Genomic DNA, 18751 nt, shown 5'->3' with positions numbered 1-18751 from the left:
TTATGAACCTGCGGCATTATGGTATAGTAACAAACAGAACTAAGACACCCTTCAACCTTTATATCCTTTGCATAATCAGCTTTACACTTTTCCTCCCTTCCTCTTTTTATCATTCACTTACAAAACACGCATGAACTAACACTTCTTCATGTCGCCTACACACAAGCGCATGTCGTTTAAAGAAAGGCAATTAATTAACAGTCTGCCGAAAAAGAGAAAGTACACATCAACAAAATAGGATAACATCCTTCGTACTAACAAACGAAAAGAAAAGCAAAAAACAATCCAAACCAAAAACCATCTTTAGCTGTGTTTTCATCAATTAACAAAGGCGAGAAAAAAATAAAGAAACACAACCAAGATGCTAGTAGTACGTGCGTTATTTTACCCTACCATTTTGATTTGTTTCTCATTTTGTCACGTTGTGACTCGCGGGGTTCAATTAATTTACATCCCTCCTGTTCATTCACAGCTGTTGCCGAAAAGGAAGCAAAGCTTAAGGATAGTATATATGCAGTACCAATGTGTCATACATTTCCTCGCTAAAAGTTAACTTCACTAAGCTGTTTTAATGTGCCGGGATGATATTAGGTTTGTTCCAGTCTGCCACCAGAACTGAAATCTCGTCGTCGTAACTGCGTTTGATGTTGTTTCCACAGTCGAGAGATCCCGGTGATACACGTGAAACAATTGGGGTTATTAGGTACAGAGTTGAAAACATTGAATGGTAAGGAGAGAAAAAATAAACAAAATAACTAATGCAAGATGCAACACTGTAAGCTAAATTGAACTATAACGCAACAAACACAATGAAGACTTCAGTTTACTTATTACTTTCTTACTCAAATACCTACCAAAATGAAACTAAAAGCAAATACTCATCGGTACGAACTGGACCGTTTTCTTACTTGTATAGCGAAGCAAGTACAGGAAAGGTTTGGGTTTTGATTCGTAGTATCATAAAGCAGCTGAGCATCAAAGAAATGGACAAAGAGTACTCTATAGATTTACAATGGAAAACAATTGCGCTGAATCTACAAGAAAAACAAAAATCCTTAAATGCATTCGTGTACTCATCACAATAAAAATGTGTACCTACACAGATTGACAAAAATGAACAAAAATATAAAGAAGAAACATGCGGCTTTTCCTTCTCTTGAAATCGGAATGTAACAACTAGAAACGACAAAATCTTGGAAGAAAAACAAAAATATTCTGATGTTGCTTTAATGTAAAGCAAATAGAAAAACAACTACGAAAGAAAAACAGAGAAGCGAAGGAAACAAATTAACACTTTTTTAAATATATTTATGAAATATATTTGGTATCCCTAGCAAATTATTGAACCTGAAACAAAACTAAACTCTAATTGTTCTCTCACTAAATAATGTTGAACGAACAACTTAAAAAGCAGAACAGGGGTGTGTGAGCTGATAAGCGATTATAGGAGTACTAGAATCATTGCAAAGCAACTAAGAATCACAAGGCGCATACAAAAGCAAGAGAGGAACATATAACGATTTTAAATCATCACATTATGCACTCTATCAGTCCAATCGTGGTTCCAGTTTGTGCACTGCATAACAACTAACTGCATAGCACACAATGCAGGCGCGATAAACATATATAACGGTCACGTACATATACAACATATTAGTAAAATTAGTTATTAGATATGGCTAAAAAGCATAGAGAGGAAGGAGTGGAGGGAAAGATAACAATAGTTTTGTCAGGATGGAAATTATTAGCGATTGGAGTTGAAAGCATACAAATTGCCATTCAGACACCTGGAATAACGCTGCTGTGCTGTGCTGTTTATTGATTGTTATTGAATATTATAAAATTTGGGTATAACAAACCAAGTAAAGCAACCTTCTTGCACAACGGTAAATCATCATCATTGCGAGATTAAAATATAACTCCAGCAACGTGGCGGAAAAATAACTAATACTCTAACAAAACCGCACAATACTCAAAATCAAACTATTCAAGTCGAAATGGACACAAAATTGTCTCGAAAAAAAGAGCTATCGACAAACAAAGAGAATCAATGAAAAATGAAATCATACCAGCCTCTTTACACATACAAATACAGAATGTAAAACTAAAGAGACCTGGCTTGATAACTCATTTCTCAGTCCTTAAAAGAATCTCACAGGAATTAATCCTCACCACAAAATGATTTGATACAAAAACTTTTTTTTGTTTAATCGACCCTCTTCAATTAAAAACGTTCAACCACTCACCAATATATCAACATTAAAGCACGTAGAAAAATCACCAAAACAACATTCAACAAAGTTAAAAATCAAAACCTACATCTCGCTAGGAACAGTTACTACTAATAGTACCACTAACGAATGAGAAATGGAAAGAACATATAAAATAACACGTTTAATACCGTGGAGCTACAGTTCTGTTCATCATGGTATCGTTAAGAAAAGGTAATATTCTCACACCAGCAATACTTCTATTACCTTCCTTTAGTCTCGCAGAGCGGAGAAATGTGAAGAAAACGCAGGGCAGTCTTTAAGAAGAGAATAACCAAAAATAAAGAAACTATACGCTTTTCTAAAAACACGCACCAACAATTCTCATCTATTTGTTACAAATGTCATTTACAAGTTGCTTTCTGTAATATTGTAGCTCTTCACCGAAACATACGAGAATATAAAGACGAAAAATACTTTATGATACTAAATACTAAACGTATTCTTGCGATAAAGACAAAATAATTGACAAACACACAAAAGCAAAGAGCCCTGATTAGAGATACTCTAATAGGAGAAAACCATCATCAAAAGACGCGAAAACAGCAAAATAAATTTTAAGACCCAATAATACCAAAGTACACTTGATGTTTTCATCTCATCTTTAAAAACCTGCGTTTTGCATTCCGCTGGTACTTCCATTCGATTGAAACATTTACCTGTTACGCGTGATCGAGATCAAAGATTCTATTGTTCTAGAATGTTTTCTTGCTTTTATTACAAACAGCAGTAATGCATGATAGATTCAGCTATGAATGTTAACAAAAAATTATATTTTTATTTACAAAAACATTATGTTTTTATTTTGTTCATTTTTTTTTTACACTTTGTCTCTTGCGCATTGTGAATCAGTTTGAAAATCGCAGTGTAATGCATACACGTTGCAGTATCTTTGGAATTAAAAATATATGCATAATCTTTGATCTGAGTTTATGTACGAGTGGGCAATTTGTTATTTGGTTTTAGGCTGAGTCGATTCGTAACACTAGCTTTTTGTTAAATCTCAGACAAAAAAAGATAATCATATATAGATAACAGAATGCATCGTACTAGAGGCAAAAGCGTTTCATTTGGTACGAATCGCCAATATATTAAAGATAATGAACTGACACTGTCGCCACACAGTTGGGAGAGTTGACTTTCTTCTGTTGTTGATGGGAGCTTTGTATGTGTCAGCGCACGGTTATACGTTTGTTTTGAGAAGAAAATAAAATCAATTCCCTAGATAGTGTACAATTAGTTTCTGATGGCATTTTTCGTGCGTTTCGTTGGAGTTTGAACACGGCTTTGTTAATCTCGAGTTTCGTTGCGATTATCCGAACGCGTTAGCAAACGGAGAAGAGGAGCAAGCAAAAACCATGAAAAATTATTATACATTGTATGAATGAATTTTTGATAATCTAATTATATGTATTTTTGAATTGTATTTTATCGTGGAGTAAAAAAAATATGTACCTATTAACAAAAAAGGGGAAATAAAACGAAAATCATCTGGAAAAATAACATCGTCTTACTACTGCGAAACGATTTCGGAAAGTGTGTCTCCACCTCGACAAATACGAGGCCAAAACGGTCATCCGTCGCAGCGTTAGTTTAATTTCTTTTTCTCGAGGTCAAGAATTGAAACATCAACGCTTCAGGCACCGTCCAAGGAGGCCTCTTTTGGGTGAGAAACAAACCTTCTCTAGCAACGGACGCTCAAAATAGAATCGAGATCGACCACGCTACAACGCGTCATATCTGAGACAACGGCACATTGGTGGGTTTTGAAGTAAACAGCAATAAAGTATTAGCATAATCATTCAGACAAATCCCACGCGCTAGCGCTACACTTCTGCACCGCAAGCGCAGTAATTGCCTGCGGTTCGAATTCCGTAGCCAGCACGGATTACGCTGTGCGGTGGTAGCGTGAAATACTTCATATCGAATCCGTCAGCACGGTTAGTACACCGTGAATGCAAGCTCCAGCTCCCCATCCGTGACCCTTCGCATCGAAATGCTACAATGGAAAATGCCTGAATTCCTGCCGATTGCAGTCATCAGAGTTGGATCGCCTCCTGCCGTCTGCTGGCGTCTAGACACAAAAATTATCGGGCCCTACAACACCCTAGGCATGCAACACTCGCGTGCAACCACAGCCCATCCCGAGCAGGAAAGGAGGATTTAAATCACTGCGGCCACCGCATGCTTTTGCGTGCTGGAAAGCGATTATTGCGCGTTCTGCTCGAGGGAGCCTTATGTGCCTTTCTAGGTCCTAATTGCCCACCTGCCTCGGCACAACGGCGCCTGGGCTAATAAGCGCTCTTTGGGGGCGCTCACACTTCCTAGCGGCATTCGAAGGTCTATCCACCGCAGTCGATTAACAATCGATTAGAAGTCGTTCAACTGCCTTGACCGCTGCCTTCCGAGGAAAAGCTTCCGCCCATCGATCGTAAACCGAATTGGCATGGTGTTTCTCGACCACGGTGACTTCCGATTCCGCGCTATCGAACCGCTCAACACGATCGTCTCATCGGAACTTACCTTGTCAGTGGTCCCGGCGTCTCGCTGACCGCCTTCAGCGACATGCGCAACTGCCGGTGGAATGTTCCCAATATCGATTCCCGCCGACGTCCACCTGCCACTCGGTCGCCGTTCGCGGTCCCGTCGATGGCTTGTTGCGTTTTCCCCGTCTCAGGATCTACCGTCACAAGGATCTCCTTCACGATGGCAGGATCAACCGTCGTTTGAGGTCCGACGATGATTGGCGGCCGATGTGCCCCGTTAGTATCATCCAGCAGCTTTGTCCAGCAACCGGGAGCATCTGGATCAGCTGGGTCATTTGCCGAACGATCCGTCTGCCGAATGTCCTCAAGCAACTTCGTCATCTTTGGGCTAAATTGGACGCTTGAAAGTACGCTACGTCTCGTTGCAGAACATCGAACACTTGCCGATTAAATGAGTGCCTTTTTGCCCAGAGTTTCTCGAGAATTTGTCACCAATCTCAAAGTTCACAAGAGTTCTGAAAATAAGAAGAGCATTAAGCTTTTCAGCACATTCAACGTGAAATTCTTCGCAATGATTCGAAATACGGAATGACTTTGGTGGCACCATAACTAATACTAAGCGACAAAGTTCGTGGGGTGATTCATGGAAAATTTCATAGGCAGAACACAAATGGATAAATCCAATCAACCCAGCGCAAGTAGTCGTGCAAATCACCACAGTCTTTAATTACTAGACGTCCACCCACTGGTGCCCAGTACTTGAAAAAGGTAATCGTTTTTAATTGCGTTTAAGTCCGGCCTGGCCATCGCACCATCCGGTCAACCCACCCGACGTCACCCTTCAAACACTCGGAAACATCTTTCAGCTAAGCCCCGGGAGACCTCCATCGTCTTGGAATCGGTGACTGCTGCTTTTAGCTCATTATACCCAGCGATTCGGAGGCGTCTACTCGCTAGCCCCTACAATTACGCCACATTGACCTACTGGGTCCGGTAGACATGCAGCTTACGGTGCAAGGATTATCATAACTATGCGACAAGCATCATGTGGCGAAGAGGCAAAATACACCTGTTTTTTGCTCTAATCCAAACGCGCAACGTGCCCAGATCGAGTCGAGGATAGCAACTCACCGCGCTGCAACGATCGCGCTTCTCGACTGATTGCGGAGATGCACACGAGACCTTACGCAGTATGCTATTTTTGGTAATGTGGCTACTCGTCGAAACAATGTCAAGGTCGATGGTGCAAAATATTGCTCCTTTCAAGGGCCACGATTGCGTCCTCTGTCCGCTGTCGTCTTGCAACCTCATTCGACGTTGAACAGCTCTCAAACAGAACAGCAGTTCGCGATCGGGACGCTTCTTATCAGCAGTATCTTCAGGCTGTGGATGACACCGCCAAACCATTCTCGGTTGTTTTGAGAGATCATACCACCAGACTGGGCAAATATCATGAACCTGCGTCGGAAAGGACGTGTTCCGTCTCGAGCTGTGGTTTTATCTTGGCGTTCAGCTCGTTTCACGCGTTCCGCCACGTTATCTCGATTTGCTTATTCTCTCGCCATTAGCGCTATCTACGATTCCAGCCAACTACAAAAGGGCAGGGTGGTCTCGCGAATAAAGCACCCGGGTAAAGCTACTTCCATAGCCCAAGGTTGTGAATGCTCTGTTTAACGAATCATGACTCGGATCAACGAATTCCGCACCGTTTCGGAGATATTCTAGAACCAGCCGGCTTTTGGACTCTTGTACTCGTACCCCCCAATAGGGAAGTGTCATTTGAGTGTCGAATTTGATACCCAATATCGCCGTTCGATGTAATATCACCTGTTATTTATTCAGAATGGATGTACAACCCCCTCAAATCAACCATTCCGCAACGTGTGCCGTTAAGGGTAATGAGACGGAAAATCAAAACCCAGGAGGTAAACGGCGAATGCATTTCCGTTTCAACTAGCGCTCCGACTTTCGCAACGCCGTTTCCAATCCCAACGATAGCTCATTTCGCGCGACCAAACATCAATCACTTGTCGTTTAATTACGCGGAGGTGTCAAGCGAAATTCCCTGTCCCTTTCCACGCTCAGGGTTTTGCTCGAGACTTCGATGGGGTTTTCCTGTCCCTCCCAGGTAAACCTCGCCATTGAACGGTGTGCCCTTCCGTTCAACAAGTACACGGACCGAGCGAGGTCGTATAAATTCCAAGGCCATGAGCGACATTGCGATCGCATGATCTCCCATCAACGCTGGCGATCGATGGCGGTCAGATTGGTGAGCAAAAAAAAGGGTAGTCCGTAGCAAAAACACACGCAAGTGTACACAAGCAGGGTGCAGAAAGTAATACCAACCAACACCTTCCGCGCTTTCCGTTACCTCTATGCGACGGAGACGTGAGAATTTGATTTGCCGCCACGTGGAAGGGGTAGCTACCTGATTGCAAATGCATGAAGCAATAATAAAATGCAGTCGCGACCAATGCAAACGACAAAGGCGGTGCAGCCGCGAGCCCTCGCGACTCACGGGCCTCTAACGCATTGACCCTCCCGGTTGTAATGGCATAATCTCGTGATCGTTTAATAATTACTCACATTTTTGCAATAGAAAAGCATCCGTGGCAAGGTCTGATCCGTCACGATCACGATCAAATGCCCATCAACCAGATGAAATGGGTGGTTTGATAATGCGCCTACACACGGGCCGTTGCTACTGACGATTGCATAATGGTGGTGAGCACTCGGAAAGTTTAGCTTACGTTGCTATCTCATAGAAAATAATTCTGCTCCACATAGTGTTCTACTGGTTTTGAATAGCCTTGCAGAGAGAAAACGTTTTTTTTTTATTCTTCTACTAACAAAACGAAAGCGGTATTCTTAAATTCAAATTTTGGTGGTGTATTACACCTTTTTGATTTCTATGGCTCTAAATATGGCCCTTAAAAACAAGTTATATAAAATACGTCAAAGAACCGCAATTCGAGAACAGTTCATGTTGCTGTTGTTGCGGCTTTTCGAGTACGCAACAGTAAAACAGAAATACGCTTGAACCCTGGCATTGACCAAATACGCCCCAGCAAATACGCGAATACGATCGTAAATGGTACAGCAAAAATACAATCAAGCACAATAAAACCGCTCTGAAGATGAGCAATTATTTTTAGCAAAGCTGCTATTCTGATAGGCGCATGATAAAAAAAAATGCATACCCTAACGCACTCTCTGTCGCGAATGAAAACTCTGAAATGATCCTTTTTCTACATTTAAGTAGCGCCAACAGCCAACCATTTTCATGCTTGAGTTATACATATTTGTCTTTCCACCCGCTCTACCTTCTTTTCAAGATCAATGTCGCTAGCAGCTAAGCGTTACTGTATGCTATGCGATGAGGGAACAAAAATAAACATCCTTTCATCGATGACACAGTCCACATCATAGCTTGACATTCAAATTCTCGATGGTCGTAGAGAGACATTCTTATTGGCGTCATGCGATCGACAATCTTGGTCAAACCCCGGCTACCGACGGGGAGAACCTAAACACGTGTTTTTTCGTTTGTAGATTTCTACCCCAAAGGAAACGCTCACCGAGCTGTGCCCTTTCCTAACATACCCCAATCAAAACCGCAGAGAGGAAATACTCGAAGCACTCAAATGGAATAAAGAGTTAGTCAGCTTCGTGGAACAACAGGAACAAATAGAGGTTACATTAAATGTTAGCAGAAAAAGTGGTCTCAATTTGTGAATTTTCAGCTACATCTAACAACGAAATGTATTTTAATAATAAACTAAGATTATGCTATTATGATCGAAAAACTCTTCGAATTTTTCTGATGAAATTATCAAATATCTCCTTAACAAATCTTCAAAAACAAGAAGTTTAAAAACACCTTTTTTTTCTCGAAACCAACCTCATCTCAGCAGAAATTCCTTCAGCTCTACTGAACGTTATCTTTATCGTTTCTATATTCGTCTGCTACTTCTTCCTTAAGACAGTTACCAAGTGAGGATTTTATTAATGACATTTATTTCGCACAATATAGTTTGTGTGAACATCCTACACAAATAAAAAAAAATTTAGTGTAGTTTTGTTGGTTTTTGGAGAGTTTTCTTGAGTGATATCTATTTTATATAGTGCGAATTTAAGCATTATCATGCCTTGATATTTCACGCTTTGACGTATTTTTGAAAGACTATATAAACACAACGGATTTCTACGAACACGTTACTTTCGTAAAGGATTGATTTATGGTCATGCAGTAGCTAAATCAATATTTGTTCCTTTAGAACCTCCTTTTTAGTATCAAATCCCTTCATACCAAGTTACACACAAACGCTAGGGTATAATGTAAACTATTTACAGTGCGATGTTTGTCGCCCATCCACCCTCGTGAACGGACTGGACAACCTGACACCCGTTCTTTTCTGGAGGATGAGCTCTAATGCTGCTAATTCTATGATTATTTGAAGCTGGATGACGTACGTTTACACGCGAACAAAATGGTTTATGTTGAGTGGCCGTGCTTGACTGGACGTCACCATCCCAGACGTGACAAGATAATCCCTGAGCAGATGAGATAGTCCACCGCGTCCAGCTAAGAGAGCATGGCTGGTGGCCAAATTAATATCACTTAAATACACGGATGGATAGCTGAAACCACGCAACGTGTAAGAATCCCGCGACCACCGTCAAGACAATGCCATCTGAAGTGGGCATACCCGAAACCGTCACCGTACGGAAAGAGCGGTAATAAAAATCCTCTTAATTTATTGGAATTGTTAGCGATGCTGTCGGCAGCAACGCACCGCCCGGGCGATAGCCGTTAGCGGAGGTGTTTAAACCTTGAACCAAATAGTAGAATCATTGTTACCGAAAAAGATTCGTCACTCGCAACCCGTCCCGACTGCAGCCGTCCTTTTTATGTCTCAAGCCTAACCAACTGCGAGGTAAATCACGAACGCAAATCAGAGCGCTGAATTAGAGCAATTATCTCCCGAGAGCTGACTAATCTTGCAGAGTTCGGAAATTGCATCATTCGGGTTCTCGCGCAATGCTATGATAAAGAAACCATCTTACCAACGCAACTAGCACAGGGAAGTGCGTCGAAGAAGCATGTACTGCAGCATCAGCATCAACAGCACTGCAACGACTTGGATGCACCTTGTGCAGTGCATTTCAAGGTTAACGAGGCCGAAAGCGACATGCGCATGAAGTGGTATGAACCTGTTGCGTTACGATGCGAAGCCGTTACACGCCCGTGCAAAACGTGTCACTCTACTGGCACTGACCCAGTACAATAACATACGTCTCTATCGCATCTCGATTGTTATCTCACATTACCGGTTAGGGGGAAAAAGGTCACTACACTGCAAATCATGCGAAACCTCTTTGGTGGGTGGCTCTTGCAAAGTGTTTCATTCTCTGCCGCGTAGTCTGTACAGCGGATCATACTCGCAACCGAGTTAGCTTCCGGCCTACTAGCCATTCCGTACCGTGTTTTATACTAACCTTCACTCGTTTTTGGGACTTTCAGGAGATCCCAGAAGCACCTTGGGAAGAATTCCAAACAAAATTACTTTTACTTTCTCACACACCACCTCCACAGCACTGATGCACGCCCAGGGCAGATTGGCCCTCAAAATTCACCTCACAAAGCGGCAATCACTCAATTTCGTGCACCACTAAGTGCGCTCGTTCACTCGTTTCGATTTCAAACATAACCGCAAACGGTTTCATACTACCGCTTGATCGCGAAATAAGCCACTAACGCGCCACAACCAAGGCTTAACCGCAGGCACAAACACTTTAGACAGAAGAAGGTTTCAAAGAGAAATTGAGAGTGTTAAAATTCCGTCCAACGACGCGAATGTTTAGCTCGCGAGACTCCCTGCGCCGATCGGTGGTTTTCGCGGGAATTTCCACCGAGCCTGGAGTAAACCGATGGGGGAAAAAATAACTAACACCTAACCCGTTCTACAAGCTTGGCTAAATCGACCGTTTAACCGGAAACACCCACACCGAAAACCCCTTTCCAAGGTCCGGTATCCTTGGAGGCACTGCCACACTGGGCCGCCACTTTACCACCGTTCCGATTGGTTCCGGAACAGGCCGCAAGAAAGCCAGGATAATCGCAAAGAATCCGGGAAAGCACCACAAACACTCTGTTCCGATCGAGCCGCAGAGAACGCGTGCGCCTGCGCGCACAACAAAGACACAAAGCAGGCCGTGACGGTTCGTTCTGTCTGCTCGCGTAAAACGCGACGATCACACTCGACTTGCGTATGCGAGAAACCGTCGATCGCACAGAGCGTGCGGAAACTGCGAGTGAGCGTGAACCTCTCGGCGTAATGGCGGTAAAGTGCGCGATCGCTCACGACGGTTACGGTTTATCGACTGATTCCTGTCAGTGCGCCGCGCGACGACGACTGACGACAACAAAATGGACCCTACCGCCGCTCGTCCTGCCACCATTCGCTTCCGTCCGGTCTATACACCAACCATGGCTATCTGTGAGCGCTGAGAGTGCCCGCCATCGACCCCGAACACGACTCGTTCTGCGGCGAGATGCGAGAAGGCCGATTTGCCGCCACTATCTGACACTTTCCGGCAAAGCTGTAGTGTACTTGGTGATGGATTCTGCGTGAAAACTGCTCCTTAAAGCACTCACTGATCGACGCATCTCTTTTCTTACCAAGTTTGCGTAAAGATCCATCGGATTATGTGACAAAAGAGGCGGGAGAGTAAATCTGGAACATCGACATCGATATATGAGCTCTACAACGGTCAATAGCGACGACTCCGCATACACCGTCCCAAATAGCTCCAAAATTCACTTTCCTCAACGATTTTCTCACTTCCTCACTAACATCAAGGGGAGGGGGAGAGGAGTTACGATCAGCAGAGGCGAATCATTACACGCACTGGACCATTCTCACTGAATTCTCGCTCGCAACGCTCTCGGTTGATGTCGCTATCGCACTTCCCCGAGCACGTGTTCCACGCGTCCATAAATCCTACTGCAAACTGCACCACTTGCGCAAACGACCCCTTTCTTGTTGTGAGCGAATTCGACCACCACCGCCATAGAACCCTTCAAAAAACGAACCCAACGCCAAATGCGCCACGCCATTGGGGAAAAGGTAAATTACCGATGACGCACCAGGTCATCGCCAGCTGCTAGGTGCGGTGTTCGCTGGCGGCATGAAGACCAGGGTTTGCACAGACCCTAGCCACACAGGTGGCGCTGTCTGAAACGCTGTCTGCGGTGATTGTCGCCAAACCGCCGGAAAGCGTTCGACGACGGCAAAATTGTGACAGTATTGCAGCGTTCTTCCCGGTGTACACCCTCGAAGAGTCGTTCGTTTCAATGTTGCTTCCCCTCAGCACGGAATGAGCCAACGTTTTATGCTTCCAAACCGATCCGAAAGGGTTCTCCAACCCGGATCGAAGAAATTAAATACAAAACCGCCCCACACACCATAGCGTGACAAGCGTTCACCCCACAATAATATTGCAAGGTAAGCGGCAGCAGTAAAACAGCGCACAAGCGGATCTGAACCGTTTTCGTGTCCAATTTCAAGCGACTCGCACACATGGTTTGTACTCCGATTTCACTTATCTACTGTGGGAAATATTCAAAAATCAAACACATGCGAGCTTTTGTTTAAGAATTGTTTTATTCCGCACTGTCCATGTTGCATCAGCCTTTCTTCATTTCGTTCAATTTCTAGTAGAAATAACAATCGTCACGGCAGATGAAATTGTGCTCATCAGATTCGCGTCTGCCTCGTGGTGTACGTAATTCTAAGCTGTATAAAAAAGCTAATGCTATTTTCATCCGTGATTCCGTGTCACTTTATTTAACGGTAGGCATTCTTATTGACCAAGGGTTTAATTTTCGCATGATTCTACATAAGCCCTGGGTATCTATTATTTAACAAAAAACAACATAAACAAGCACACGATCATCTCACTTCCAGTACATTACCCATTTGTTCCCTTTCTGGCAGAAGCCGTCCGTCACCTCCATTGATCATTTTCCTGGTTAAGAATTTTCGAATAAGTGACAAAAATAGTAAAAGAGATCCCAAATGTAAGACGAACAAAAACGCATAAAACAACTTGAACAAATCTATGATCTTGTTATTCTGTATTATTTTCTTGTAAGGCTTGTTTTTACTAAATAAAACATCAAAATGATTTGATTAACAGCATGAGAACTAGAAAATTTTTGAATTAAACGACATCCTTGCAGGCTTTGGGAATCTTTCGTTGGATGTGCACACTGTTCTGTGTTCGGCCCCTAATGGCACATGCGGTCAACTGCAGACCGAAGAATTACGCAATTAATGCCTACATTATTCAGAAACACTACTTCCATCCGTGGAATCGTTTCTACACCCTGTCTATTCCTTTAGCGGTACTAATTATTTTTATTTACCATTGCAATCATGCAAGCTAGCTCGTTCCGTTACGCTGACCCTAGTTTAAACGCAGCAAACCCCTAAAAAGCTAACGGAACACAATCTAGTATTACTTTGCTCACATGCCACCAGCATTTTTATACACAATTTCAATTTTTCTATACACTATACAAACGTTCGTTTTGCTATTATTACGCCATTCGGTGTACAACTTTATTTTGATTCTCATAACAATGTTCGCGCCAAACCACTCATATTAGTCATGTTTTTGAACATATTCACCTACAACTAGTTCCGAGAAGTATTCAAACTATCTGTAGTAGCATAAAAAATAACTCAGTGTATTGCAAAAAAGCCAATCTCAAACCATGTTCATATCAGTGGCACGTGTGATCTAGCGGGTACACAGCTAACAGTACCAAATGACCGAACGAATAAGCTTGACTACCGAACCTAGCCAAAATTTATTGAGCGTATTCATTCAAAGGATGTATACTTGGTGTGAGTTAATGTAAATGTATAAAAGCAAAAATAACTACTTCACCTAATCCAAGACGTTATCAACAGTAAATTGATGATTAAAACAACACACTTGGAAACCATTCTAGGACACCCGATTCGCCTATTTCTTTTTACACATCGAATCGGGCTTTTATCTTTCACATGGCCAACATTTTTTCCGTCTAATCGGGCCGGTAGATCGGTGTTTTCGGTATAAATTCTATCAACAGCACGTACTCCATCATTGAATTGGAATCGCACTGCTGCTTGCTCAAGCGCCAGTGTAATCCGAGTTTGTGATAAAGGTGACTGTTTTCCCACTCGAGTAATTTGTTGAGCGTATGCTGCGTCTACGACAAATAAAACACACACAAGAGCATTAGTCATATGAAAACTATCGCGGGTACTATATGAAAGGAGCCTTCTATAACATTTTGCACACTCACCCTCTTACTTAAACATATCACAGGCCATAGAGAACATCCTAACGTACAGCAGCAGCAAACGCACCCACAAAAGAGCCACTTAACGTTGACCGGTAGTGTCTTTTTCAAAACGGCGTTAATTCGCAAGACAGTCGCTTTGAACTCTTCCGGTGCAATGCGCGAAACCAGACCAGCTGGAAATTGCACGTTAAATCGATTGCTTAAACCAAACCTGCAATAAAAAGAAATAAGAGATAAATTATTAGTATAAGAAACACTTTCATGATTTGTTTTGAAAATAAAGACCACAAAATACAGATGGCTTTGTTGCATCATGCAACATTACCATGCTCATCATGCTGCTGTGGAACGTGCCTGATGACTCAGAACAATTCACCAACGATACCGACCGAACAAACTCTTCTAGCACAAATGGGATGCAATGAAATCCATTGATGCATCGGCCGTTATTTTTGATTTGCGGCCACTGCACACAGATAATGCGTCGAAAAATAATGTACCCAAAGATACTGAGCATAGAAAAAAGACTGCTCTCAAACAGAAACGCTCGGTTTATGGCGGGAGAAAATTCGTGCCGCGCGTCCGAGAACAATATTTAGGTGACTGAATTTCATCAAGTGTAACACGCATCACAGGCGATTAGAATAGTTTCTAACATGGAAGTAGCCATTCACACCAGAAATAATTTCCACCCTCTGTGCAGAGTAGATTCGCGCTAGTCAATGTGAATACATGGGATGGTCGCAACCCCCAAATGAGATGGGGTTTCGTCGCATGTTCCCATCTCGTTTTCTTCCTGCATGCAATACAAACTCAGCTGTTTTTACTTTCGCCTTTCATCACAAAAAGGGGCATGCATGGTCGAGTAGGTGTATCTCTTTGCCATTGGATGTAAGCAGTCTCCACCGTGCGTGTTTTTCTAGCTCTCGTCGCTCGCTTACGCTCTTTTTCTCTCCCCGTCTTTCTTTCTCTCGCTGTGACACCAGCCACGGTGGCCAGCATTGTGCAACTTGGCACACAAAAATGAAATCGAAACCATGCAAAGCCCAAAATGAGAGGCCACGAGGAGAAAACGAACAATCGATTGTGCAATTCAGCAACGGAGGCCGTGAAGAGCCTTCGACATGGGTGGTACACGGCTGGGTTTTGGGATGGCGTTCTCGTCCCAAATGGATCGCCATTGGTGCCACAAATTAGATCCATACTTACACTGTCATATTGCCTGCCCCTCGGATTACAATCGGATCTGGAACCATTTGAACGTGCGCTTCCTCGTCATTTTCCTCCGCGAGTTCCTGCTCCTCGTAGATAGCGTCGAAATCTGCCATCACGACGCTTTGCTGTGACTGCAAGGTACACCTCTCCAGTGATCGGTACGCCGTAGTGTATCGGAAGACCTGCTCACACTACCGCCAACTAAGAAGCGACCGCGATGCACCAGAAGTTGGGGATAAATTTTGCCGTACGTTCGAATCTCACTCGTCGTATCCGCTGCTCGTTCTTGACCAGAATCTTGCGTATAGCCGAAGCACACTATCGTTTCCTTTCAACTCTTCGCAATGTAAACAAAAACAGTGTATGCAAACAAAGAGAATCCGCACCATGGGCAGACTAGCGCCATTCTGTCAGATGAAAGACATTCTCTGCTAACGTGATGCCGTCGTCAACGCGCACAGCCAACGCCGTTCTTAACACAAACTTCTCGATTTAGCAGCGCATTACCGACGACACCTCACATGACGCACATTCCGCATTGCCATGCCCATCTTCCCATCGAGTCCTCTTTCGAATCTGTGCGAATCTGGATTCTTAGAATGCACACGTCTCTCTGTTAACACTTTTCTTTTCTTGGCACTGCTGGGGTCGTTTTCAGTAGAGGAAAATTTCTCCCCGAAGGTGCGTATGCAGGCGACTGTAATAATACGTAATAAGCACGACCCTACGGGCTGAAAGTTGCCCTTCGCTCTGCAATGTACTTGCTCGCGCACACACTAACAATCGCTGTCCTGACCGATCGACAATTACCTATGAAAATGGTATGTCTAACAATGGTCTGTCTGCCTCGCCGCCTGCGCGTCTGCGTTTATAGTTTACTTTATCTTCCGTGGACCTTCACAGGTTCTTGCATGATTCGCACAGCAAGCTCCGGTTCTTCGAACGATACCATCACTGGCCTTGATCCACTAGCGCTCGCCAAGATGTTACATCGCCCTACACAAAATGAAAACATGTCGATTTTGAAGGGGTATGGTGTTCTTTGTTTTGTTTCTTTTTCTTCTCCCTCTTGTTCTTCGTGCAAGAAACCACCGTGGAACAGGCTAAGAAATGCAAGTCTTGCCTAGCTCCACACGCTAAACAGTCAGCCAGAAGACACCCACGAGTCACCGCATTAAAGCTTCACTATTAAATTACATATATTGCGGTAGGTTTTTACATTTGCCTATTTTTCTTCCTTTATGATGTGCTGATACATTGGTAAACAGCACCATGATGACAGCACGTAGTAAACAGTCACTCTAGGTAATCAGGAATCGTGTTTATGACAAAGCGCTCAACGCTTGATCGTAGTTCTGTACAACGATTGACAGTGCTTAAAGAAAAGAAGACCGTGTAACCATATCTTCACTGTTTCATGATTTGTTTTGTTTTGCTGTCAATGACGCACCAGAAGAAATCTCATTTTCAATAAAAAATTTCAATTTTTCCGTGTGTCGATCCATCGTTTGCATTATAATACTGAGCATGTCGCTCAAATCACAGGACGATATCCCCTTAGCAGATGATGATTTGGAAGGTAAATTAATATTAAGTAACATGGTCACCGTACCAGGCGTATCGATTTTCACCGCTTTACCCTTTGATGCAGTCATCATTAACGACGACGAAAGTTCCAAGTATATGTGCAATGGGCGATCGTTGGATTCAATCGCCAGCTCGTACACGAACGGTAACTCTAGTCCACAGCAGTTTCTGGAGAACGAAAGCCCCGATGCGGACGAACAAGAAGAAAAAGCTCGTCTCATTGCCCAGGTGCTGGAGCTACAGAACACGCTTGATGACCTTTCGCAAAGAGTGGACAGCGTGAAGGAGGAAAACCTAAAGTTGCGCTCCGAAAATCAAGTACTCGGTCAGTACATTGAAAATTTGATGTCCGCTTCATCAGTGTTTCAATCGACCACGCCTAGTAATGTCCAGAAGAAAAAGTAATGATTTCACCCGGAATAGGTCCACTCAGCAGGAACGATGTTCCATGTGCCGGAAAGCTTTTGCTACAGAATCATTAATGCAATATGCAGCCAAAGATCGAGACCCACACGTGCACACGTGTATTATAGAATGTAAAATTCGATTTGCATAATAATTCGATTAACAAACCTTTTGAATTAATATTTATGCTTAAAAAAGCTGTTGGTCTTACGATAGCCTTGTTGTGGGCCACTGAACACGCCTTGCTAAAAGAAACCCTGACCCAATAATAAGCGATTGGATGTCTGGTTACAAAGAAACCAAGACGAAGCATTCCAGTTTAGCTACCCATCTGCAACAATTTGTAATGCAGATACTGCAATACCACACGCGGTTCGTTCAGTGATCTATTAGATTACTGAAGGAATATTTTAGATTAATGTATTCTTTCGTTCAATTAGTATTATCTTAACATGTACTCTTATAGTTTAAAAATAATATCTGCTATTTCTAGTGGCTTACTATGTAACAACTCAAATCAGAATATTCAAACTTTTGTATTTATTTCGTAACAAATAAATTGCTATTTCACACGCAGCATGAATCACTCATTTTCTACATTACACAATTATGCGCCCATCGAGGGAACGGTATTACGTCTCTGACATTGTGCACATTTAAAATCCACGCTAGGTACCTTTCAAATCCTAAACCGAATCCTCCGGTTGTTACTCCTCCAAACTTTCTGAGATCCAAGTACCACTTTAAGACATCACCGTTCGGAAGCTTACGTTCCAACAGGTTGTGGTTGTCCTCGCGGATACTTCCCCCTACCAATTCGCCGACATGAGGAACTAGAAGATCCAACGCGTCTACCAACGAAGAATCACGCTGGTTCTCTCGCATGTAGAAGGATTTGATATTCTTTGGCCAATAGCATACAAAAACCGGACATTGGTAGTGTTGGACAAGAAATAATTCCTGCTCTTTATTGATTCCTTCCTCAGGTAGAACCGGAGATTTTAGTATGCTTTTGTTCTTCTGAAGAATTTCGATTGCTTCTTTATATGTTAGTCGTGGAAAACGTTTTTCTACCCATTCGAAACTCTTGTCCAACTCTAGACTACCAGTGGTTAGTTTTCTTACCAGACTCACGTCTTGCGTACTTCTCTCCATTATCCTTTTCGTAACCTGTTTCACCATGTCTTCTATCCGGTCCGCGAGCTCATCCAATGACTTCATAAAAGCCTCCTCGAGCTCAAGCATATAGAATTCAGACAAGTGAATGTTGGATTTACAATTTTCTGCTCGAAACGTAGGGCCAAATGTGAACACCTTATCCAAACCGTGCGACATTGCTTCCAGGTGCAATTGCCCGGAAACCGTCAGGAATGTGGGCTTGTCGAAATAAGCATGCTCTACGGGTACGTTGTCTTTAACCATACTTT

General features: G+C 43.0%; 4 protein-coding genes across 4 annotated transcripts in view; 1 reads left to right on the top strand and 3 right to left on the bottom strand.

Annotated features, from left to right (window-relative positions):
* The window catches only part of LOC128730589 (G protein-activated inward rectifier potassium channel 3-like), a 53897-nt gene extending 48760 nt beyond the window's left edge, over positions 1 to 5137 (bottom strand). The window contains exon 1 of the mRNA XM_053823662.1: positions 4794 to 5137. Coding sequence (XP_053679637.1) covers positions 4794 to 5137 — 344 coding nt within the window. The remainder of the gene's footprint in view (positions 1 to 4793) is intronic.
* Positions 5138 to 12769: 7632 nt separating this feature from the next.
* Positions 12770 to 15622, bottom strand: LOC128730614 (cysteine-rich hydrophobic domain-containing protein 2). Its single transcript, XM_053823688.1, has 3 exons — positions 15327 to 15622; positions 14118 to 14328; positions 12770 to 14021 (listed from the first exon to the last, which is right to left on the bottom strand). The coding sequence occupies exons 1-3, from the start codon at positions 15443 to 15445 to the stop codon at positions 13854 to 13856; spliced, it is 498 nt and encodes a 165-aa protein (XP_053679663.1). The 5' UTR covers positions 15446 to 15622; the 3' UTR covers positions 12770 to 13853.
* Positions 15623 to 16850: 1228 nt separating this feature from the next.
* LOC128732038 (short coiled-coil protein B) lies at positions 16851 to 17850 on the top strand. Its single transcript, XM_053825200.1, has 2 exons — positions 16851 to 16911; positions 16984 to 17850. Exons 1-2 carry the CDS (start codon positions 16860 to 16862, stop codon positions 17322 to 17324), a joined length of 393 nt encoding a protein of 130 aa, XP_053681175.1. The 5' UTR covers positions 16851 to 16859; the 3' UTR covers positions 17325 to 17850.
* A 68-nt stretch (positions 17851 to 17918) lies between these two features.
* The window catches only part of LOC128720537 (probable asparagine--tRNA ligase, mitochondrial), a 1480-nt gene continuing 647 nt past the window's right edge, over positions 17919 to 18751 (bottom strand). Inside the window, exon 2 of the mRNA XM_053814211.1 lies at positions 17919 to 18751. This exon is cut by the window's right edge and continues 469 nt beyond it. Within this exon, the coding sequence (XP_053670186.1) occupies positions 17919 to 18751 (833 nt within the window).

This window comes from Anopheles nili, chromosome 2 (genome assembly GCF_943737925.1).
Source record: "Anopheles nili chromosome 2, idAnoNiliSN_F5_01, whole genome shotgun sequence".
NCBI classification, from domain to species: Eukaryota; Metazoa; Arthropoda; class Insecta; order Diptera; family Culicidae; genus Anopheles; species Anopheles nili.
Note: the sequence above shows the minus strand (reverse complement) of the source record. Positions and strands in the feature narration are given on the sequence as shown.

What these genes read in the sequence shown, in the direction of transcription:
- LOC128730614 (XM_053823688.1), bottom strand. Translation starts at nt 15,445, where the DNA reads ATGGCAGATTTCGACGCTATCTACGAGGAGCAGGAACTCGCGGAGGAA. An exon ending in GGGGCAGGCAATATGACAGT is followed by an intron (nt 14,329 to 15,326) that starts GTAAGTATGGAT and finishes TTTTTATTGCAG; the next exon opens with GTTTGGTTTAAGCAATCGAT. An exon ending in TGATATGTTTAAGTAAGAGG is followed by an intron (nt 14,022 to 14,117) that starts GTGAGTGTGCAA and finishes TATTTGTCGTAG; the next exon opens with ACGCAGCATACGCTCAACAA.
- LOC128732038 (XM_053825200.1), top strand. Translation starts at nt 16,860, where the DNA reads ATGTCGCTCAAATCACAGGACGATATCCCCTTAGCAGATGATGATTTG. An exon ending in AGCAGATGATGATTTGGAAG is followed by an intron (nt 16,912 to 16,983) that starts GTAAATTAATAT and finishes CCTTTGATGCAG; the next exon opens with TCATCATTAACGACGACGAA.